General features: G+C 41.9%; 1 protein-coding gene across 1 annotated transcript; it reads right to left on the reverse strand.

Moving 5' to 3' along the window:
- Positions 1-504: 504 nt before the first annotated feature.
- On the reverse strand, positions 505-8,432 carry PTMA (prothymosin alpha). Its single transcript, XM_089680080.1, has 5 exons — positions 8,244-8,432; positions 4,708-4,782; positions 3,113-3,197; positions 2,582-2,655; positions 505-1,548 (listed from the first exon to the last, which is right to left on the reverse strand). Exons 1-5 carry the CDS (start codon positions 8,286-8,288, stop codon positions 1,498-1,500), a joined length of 330 nt encoding a protein of 109 aa, XP_089536206.1. The 5' UTR covers positions 8,289-8,432; the 3' UTR covers positions 505-1,497.
- Between the last annotated feature and the right edge of the window lie 347 nt (positions 8,433-8,779).

Here is an 8,779-nt window from a genome sequence, read left to right on the forward strand (position 1 = left end):
AAAACTTAACCAAAACTATACTAATACAAAGATGGATTCTGGTTAGCTGATGTAAGCATCACACTTTGCATTAATGTGCTATAATGTTATAACTCCCTCTATATTCACATTTATGCATAATTATGAAGTTGTCTAAGCAAATACACTGCATGTAATCAGGACTGTGAAAGCCAATTTGCTAGTATAGGGCTATACCTGCTCTGCTGCAGAATCAAGACTCTGACATGGAAATATTTTTTTTTTTTAAATACCTGACTGTAGTAGGTTGTCATATGCTATTGCTATATATGATCGATAGAACAAGAGAAAACTGTGTGCTATAGTAATTACATATTGCAATACAACTCTTACTCAGATGTATATAAAATGGTTCACAATGTAATTCATGTTGGTGTGCGTTTCTTCTATCTCCATAACTGTTGTGTGCTATTATTTTAAAAGTTTTACCTATGACCTCCCCGTTGCCCCTACTAAAATAAATGAACACAATACTCAAACACCACATTGTTAGAACAAAAAGAAAGCCTGCAAATTAAAATTGCAGTTTTATTGACAATACTGCCGCACACATCCAGCCAGGCCAAGAAAATGACAAAGTAAACAGCAACTTCAGACAGAACAAAAAAAAAAAAAAAATTAAATCTTTGGCCATATTACTCATCCAAACCCATCTAAAGAACAGCTAAAAATATGCTCAAAAACAAAAAACAAAACAAAAAAAAAAACAAAACAAAAAAATAATGTAAAAAGTTACTGGAATGATCAGAATATTTTTCTTATATGGGAATTTTGTCTTATTTATTTAGGTTTTTTTGTAACAACTTTTTAACTTTTTTTGTAAAGATTTCTCCATTTGTTCCCCTTGGAGAAGAAACAGCCCAGTCTTACTCCACCCCACCCACCACCCCGCCCAGAGAAGAACAAAATACATCAGGATTTCATTGGCAGAAATCTACAGGAAAATTACCGAAAATAAAATAAAATTACATGTGTAATTTAAAAGCCCCACACCCTGTCAGCCGGATCCCCGGTACAGAAAAAGGACAGCTGTATACCAATATGTACAAAAATATAAAATGTAAATAAAAAATACAAACATAGGACCCCAATCCAAGGGCGTTTTTTGTTTCCCATTTTAGAATTTTATGAAGGAAAAACAAAAATTTTTCTTGCTGTTGACCTCAACCCCCACTTTTTCTTCTTAGGACCGGAGAGGACAGCAAGTGACTGCAGCCCACACTGGCAGTGAAGGGGTTGGCCCTCTCAGCTTGAAAGGACCTGGGGGCTGCTCTAAAAAGAATGCACCATGGGAACACAGTGACCTGCCTCACAGACACAGCCACTTGTGTGGACGGAGTAGGGGGCCATGGGAACCTGCATGAAGGGTGGGACGGATGCATCACTTTAAGTGACCATGTTCTGAGCGTGACAAGGGTGGGGAGGCGGTGGAGAAGTATTATATATAGAATTTATTTTGAGACAGGGAATATCCCCTCTCTAGTCGTCGTCATCTGTTTTCTGCTTCTTTGCATCAACGTCATCATCCTCCTAAATGAAATAATAGAAAAAAAATTAAATAGATTATACACTTTTTAGATATATACAAAAAAAAAAAAAAAAAAAAAAAAAAAAAAGTGGTCACACATTAAGCTGCCTCAAAAGGGATTTCAGCACTGCATTTGCGGTTTATCTCCATATCCCAAAATTGGAAGTATAGCACTTTGTAACTAGAAATTACTCGTGTCTTATTTATTGCAACAATATAAACTGCATGGAATACAATCTGACGGTGTGAACAAGACCAAAGTGACTTGTTATAGGGAAAATACCAATGATGCTCCGTTTGGACACATTACAAATTTGCTACATTTAGTACTCTACATTTTGTGAGCCAAAGCCATACTAAAGCAATTCTGTAATGGTTGTGCTTAGCATGGATAAAGATATTAGCTCTTCTGGTCTTCTTCAGTAATACTGAAGTTTCCATGAAGATAGAAGACAAACCCCTCATGCTTCTCCACTCAATCTCAGACTGTTACCAACTGCCATAGGTCCCATCTTCATCTTACCATTACCAAAGACTAGGCTATAAAAAGGTGACTATACCTAAGACAAGTAAATATATCCAAGACAAACTATGGACAGTCTAAACATTTTACTTGTGAATGGTTATCTGTATGTTAGCATGTAAGCCTTAAGAATCTTTATCTGTTAATGGAAGGTCAGAAAGAAATTGCATGTAGGCCTGAGGCTGCACAGAATATAAAATGAAGAGCCCCCAAAAAAACTGCATTTCTCCTGTGTTGAAAAATAATTGAAAGTTATCCTGTCAACACCAGAAAAGCAGACTGAGGCCTAAGAAAACTCCTGAGATTTCCCCCTACTCATTCAATAGTAAAGGGCCATGGCCGAGACACTAACTGCTTACATTTCTTATAGCCATTGAAATAACTAGAGATCTGAGACACCAGTCAATATACTGTAAGTCTCTACAGTGCTAATTGAAGCACATTACACAAGTTGTAGTTTTGCAAAACCCTACGAGTAGAATGCATTTTATTTGCATATTAGTGTGACTCACATCGTCATCTTCTGCTGCTCTTTTCCCAGTGGGTCCATCTGCTTCATCGTCTTCATCACCCTCATCTTCATCTCCTGGCAGGGTATTAAATTAGCATCAGTCATTTTGGACAGGCAGAATTATAGATGGTGATAAAGACTTATGTCTCTACGCCCCACCAATTTTCAGTTAAGCAAATTAGACTTGGTCAACGCAATGGCATTGTTACACACAAAGCTAGTTTGTTAATGAGAAGTTAGATACAAAGACTGTAAGCCACAAAAAGTCATTAAACAGAAACAGCCTGGTGCTATGGCCCCTGTTAGAAATTCATGTTCTCTGCTCAAGTCTATTCAGTCAGAATGCCAAACACCTGTGTGAGAAGGCTGAAATTGAAGCAGCTGTTCGTCAACTCACATGCTGTATACCAATTCTAATGCTATTAATTTGGTAATATGTCTGTATGCCTATTGTATAGTTAGTAATACAAGATAACCCGTTCTGAATGGTTGCAAAAAGATAATCCATCACCATTTATTGTGTGTGTCTTACCTTCTCCTTCATCCTCCTCATCTTCCTCATCAACTTCTTCCTCTTCCTCATTGTCTGCCCCATCTTCTCCATTCTCTTCATTCTCCTGAAAGTGATTTAAGCAGCATAAGTATTACATTGCTCACATTAGATGCAAGGCCTATACTGGAACCTCGTATGTCACACTATGCTAGGATGAACTGCATTCTCCATTTATTTCTCAAACTCTAGTAAGCATACAAGTTACAATATATAGTAATACAATTCATTCCACCACAGGTAGACACAGTAACTTAGGATACATATATAACGTGAGGTTAAGAGAGACTCTTAAAATGGACAACTGCATAACATGTATACAGCATTCCTGTGTAGCATACATCTTTGTCAATTAAGAAATGGGAGATAGAATTCTGTGCTGTTCTACTACTATCAAACCTTCATGAAACATGTATATGCTGCACACACTAAGCCTACTATAACCAACAAGAAAAAGCAGCTCGAGGCATTTTATTTCTTGATGAGCACTTCTACCATGCTTTGTATGTACAACATATGCGTTTCTTACAGATTGTCATTTCTCAGCGCTGCCACTCAGTAGTTATTTGACAGCATTACTCAGGCTTAGTCTGAGAATCACAAAAAAAAGCGTGAGATGTCAAAATACCTAAATGGGTTTCATCGTTAATAAGACAGGCAGTTATTCTGCAAATGATGCAAAAACATCACAGCAGATAGATCAATCTAATGTTTAAACAGAGTCTGCTTTGTGAATGTTTTCACATGTACACATTTCTAGTCATACATCCAAAATCTAGGTACAATATCCTTATAAAAAAATAGGAGGAATAGAATAGGAGCTAATGCAGATACTGAGAAGTGTTTACCTGTCATTTAGATGTGATACCAACAGTACCTCTGGCAACATGTATATAGTTCTAAAAAAAAAACCCTTGTTATCTATTGGCTGATGTGCAGATTCCATTGCTATTCTGGATCAGTATATCAGAACACTGCAGCCTTTGAAATAGGTGGGTAGATGTGTGTGTAAAACATCGACTTAGTATCAATCTCAGCAATGATTTACATTTATTAAAAACTGTGTGTATAGTCTGCAAATACCCAAATACATAGGAAGGCCTTTTCTATGTTATCTCACAGCTGATTGAAAACAAACTCAGCAGTAATGGATGGAGACAGATTATTTTATTTTATTACAGGTACTTATATAGTGCCATCAATTTAGATTACATGTGATGTACACCACTGGCTGGAGCACGCTGAGGTATGTGTTTCAAGAATAATGACTAACAATTTGGGGGAAATGTGAATTTAATGACAGGTCCTTAGTAACAAGCTTTGCTAGCCTAACATTACACCTTGCATACACCATGGGATGAGAAAACTGCACTATAAGACCAGTTACAACTGCTGGCTATGTGACAACTGTTAAAGGGAAACATAGTAATACAGAAGTACAAAATGTTACAATGTTTTATCTGACTGAAACACACAAATGTTAATGATGGGAAAGGCATGATACAGTATTCTAAGAGGCTGCTGCAATCACCTAAATGTGATTTTTTTGAAGAAACTGGAGATCTTAAAACACTTACTGCATTCCCATTGGCTGGTTTGTCCTTCCCGTTTTCTGTTTCTTCTACAACTTCCTTGTCTTTTGCTTTCAAGTCCTTTATAACAACAATAAAAGTCATTTAGCATCTCAATTAATATAATGGAAATAAAAACAATATCAAATGTTTTTAGTGATATTTACAAGGACTATTTGGGTAAAAACAGGCTCTCTTCAGTTTTCTTTATGAAGCAATAATTCAAGAAAAAAACAAAAAAACAAAAACACCTTTCTACTGATAATCACTTACAATTGTCAGGGGTTATTGAACTAGTTACAGTATCTCCTATAGTGGGAATCATTTTGGACAGTTGGGATTGCCTGGGAAATCCAGTAAGTGGCCAACCTGACCTGCTGTCCAAAGCCTTAACAGCTAAAATGTGTATTTAACACAGCAAACCTATTTAATGCCAGCATACTCTTATAAATCTACTTGGCCTAGATTACTGCAAATACCCTCCATTGGCTGTAAATGTTCCTAAAGCACTGAGTGAAGCTGGCATGTATCAGTTATACTCCACATCAACCACTCCTGAGCAGACCATGTCCCTATAGCCCTGGGAAAGCTGTACAGCACAGGCAGCATACATAACCTGGTACCTACTGATAGGACACTCCAGCACACTCGCTCAGTGACCAGAGGGCCCCAGGCTAAAAACTATTTACATTACAAGCTCTCTTCACTTCAACGGGCTTGTTCATAGCATGTCTGTACAAATGTAACTATGGCTGTCTGAGATCAGATATGCAGTATTTGTAAAGACACTACCCCTTAGCAGACAGGTCATTAAATTATTACTTTTATTTCCAACCTTAACCTGGAAACAGAATATGTCTGAAGTACCAGTGCATATGTAGTCTGGGGTAAGTGTTGATATAGAAATTCTTCACCTCGAATTGGTAAAAACAGCTGGAAAACATGCACATCTGCATTAATGTCCTGGGAACACTGGAGCTAAAGCAAATGCATGTCCTACGCAATGATTGGTTGGTAGGGGCAGCTCATTATGTGTACCATTTCCATAGCCAGGCCCACCAACATAAATGGAAACGATCCTATATTAAAAACCCAGCTTGCCCAGCTTAAGTTTGGCAGTGAAGCCTTTACTCAGGCTGTTGACAATGTAATGATTGCAGCAGTACATGAACCACTTAAGACATTATGAAAACGTCAAACATTGAGGCCAGTACATGACAAATGGGGCCTCTATGGCCTTGCTGGTTTCCATTTAATATAGTATAACCCATACTAACTAATCTGAATTTATTCTGCTATGCTCACACCATTAAAATGAGTCTGATTGGTTACCATAGGTTTCTGCACTTAAATTGGATGTTCACCCTATAATTACTCTATAAACATTAAACATCCGTGTAAACATATGTGCCTGATAAATACTGTCCCATATTTGACTAAAGTGCTCTGGTTGTCCAGTAGTCAGCATTGGAAACTGCCATCCCTTTACCAGTGACACCATACAACTTATGGTGTCACTCAGCCCCTCTCATGCTACCTATGTCTTTGTCAGCATCAGTGCACAGAAAGGTGTCTCAGTCAGGGCTTTGCAATCACAAGATATAGATCAGGGGGCTGAGTGATGTCATGAGATACATGGTGTTGCTAGTAAATGGCTGGTAGTACCCAATGCTGATGGACAGACTAGTGGAGCACAGACATACATCAAAGATGGTGCTATGTATTCATCAAGGTACACATATTACATGGATGATTAATATTCCCAGAGCAATTCTAGGGTGAACTTCCACTTCAAGATTTAGATTTTTAATCTCTTCAGTGAGTCAAACTCCACGAGTTGAATACAAATATATGGATTTATCAGATTTGTATTGTGTATCCAGGGCAGTGTCTTCATCAGAATTGAAATATATCACCTGTGGTCCAGCAGTCATTTAAATTGTTGGAACCATAAGTCCCAGGAGAACCTGCCATGCACCACAAGCTGATCAGGGTCAAATGAAATACTCAACATAAAAATAAATAAAACCCCTCTCAGGGGATAAAAACTATGGAAATGACACCCCTGAACCAGTCCCTGACACTAGGACACTGGCACTGATCTCCGATCCCACTGGAAGGCCAGCCAATAGCACATTCTATGCCTGACCAGCCACAACATGCAGCAAAACTCATTTCAAACCTAGTGCCCATCACAGCGGCCTGCCATTGGCCCAATCTCGGCTGCTATCACCTCCCATTTCCTTATACGGCCTTCCGGAGCCACTGATTGGCTGCGTGCCCCATACGCCGGCCCCCTTGCAGAGCATAGGCTCACGGGATTTGTAGAGCGATCACACTGGGCTTCGCTGAGTCCCTAATGCAGACACGCCCGGAGAGGAAGGGCGGAGAGACTACAAGTCCCGGTAGGCTGTTCAATGGAACTTGTGCTGAGTGACGTGCAGCCTCCCCGCTGGGGGTGAGGAGCGATGTGCGGACTATTCTAGGAGGTAGATGGCAATGGATGAGATGAAGGTGATCTATATCAGTCCCCGATGTGTACAGCGCCCCCCACCTCTATTACTGGGAATAGAAGAACTGGGACAGGAGGGCGCGATTAGCCTCCGCAGGTAGACACTGTGCCATCAGCGGAGTTAGTCATTAACCCTCCCCCACCTCCTAATTAAAGGCTCTGCCTTCCAAGTCCTAATCCGGTTACCATCTGTCCCCCTCCCCTATCTCCCTTCGGATTGATCGTCTCCCCCGGGACTGCAGCCGGTGGACGTGGTGAAGTGTGGAGTGCACAAACAAGTGGCAACCCCCCCCCCCCCCCATCATCATCATAACTCATCCGCGCAGCTGGGACCTCATTAACCCCTACAGTGCAACACAATGCCGCCTCCTCCGGGGGGATCATTGCCGATCTATCATCAGCACCGCTGTGCCCGGACTAGACACATCACTGACAGCCCGCTGACATCCACACTGCCCTCCGCACACAGGTATTCATCACCAGCACTGGCATCACAGCACATCACTTGTCTATATACATAAGACATAAGGCGCTCACCTCCCCCCCCCCGATCTGTAATATAAAGGGGTCACCACAATATACAAAGGTGACATCTCGGGCTGATCGGATCAATCCCCTCCATCCTCACACAGCGATCCCACCACCTCCTCCCGGGTGACCCTGATCACAGATGACAGCTCTCCGTGACACATCGCCCCTACCGCGGGGGATCCCGAGTCCTCCCACCAGTGTGCGTGGGTTGGTTCCGAACACGGCGACCCTCCGCGCACATCACCCACCGACGATCGGGGACTTCCCTCCATCCCGGAGACATCTGGTACCCAGCCAGAGCCATCCCGATACATAAGGCAGGTAGGAGCCCGCTGTCCTCTGCTCCTGATCCCCAACACCTCCAGCCGGGGAGCCCTCCTGTCATATGTATCTCACAAGGTGTCGAGGATCAGGTGCAGCACACCTCCATCCATAGGAACAAAGAGGGTTGACCGCCGCCGGGCTCCCCGCCGAACAGCACACAAAGCTCCGCGCTTACCTTGGTTGTCTTCTCCACACTGGCGTCTACTGCTGTGTCTGACATGGTGGCCGGGATAGGATCGAATGGAACCTGCAGGAAAAGTGTGTGCCTAGATCCGGGGAAGTTGGAGTGCGGGCAGCCTGGTGCGGGAACAATGCAAAGATGGCTTTTTTTATTTTTTATAGTGACTGCCAGTGAAGGACTCACGCGGCGCCAGTCCCTTTAATATAGATTAGTGGGAGGAGCGTCAGGCCGGCTCGTCGCCTCTTCATTGGCTACTGTCTCCTGACAAAGGAGGGGGCATCATCTTTAGCTCAGGATTGGTTTGCGCTGAAACAATGGGGGAGGGTGGCTTGTTTTCCTTTCCTCTCTAAACTGCAGTACCTCCGAAGACCGCCGCGGCGCTTCATGCCTCTACTGCGCCTGCGCCCTTGGCTTTAGCATTAGCCGCTCTTAGCTTGGCAATCCAATGCAAATGAACAGTTTTTTCCTCCTCTTGTTCAGGAGGGAGGGGGAGAGAGAGGGGAATAGTGGCGTGTGCAAAACTAAAGAAA

This window comes from Staurois parvus, unplaced genomic scaffold (genome assembly GCF_062004578.1).
Source record: "Staurois parvus isolate SC_StPar_1 unplaced genomic scaffold, SC_StPar_1.0 ptg000235l, whole genome shotgun sequence".
In the NCBI taxonomy this organism is placed as follows: Eukaryota; Metazoa; Chordata; class Amphibia; order Anura; family Ranidae; genus Staurois; species Staurois parvus.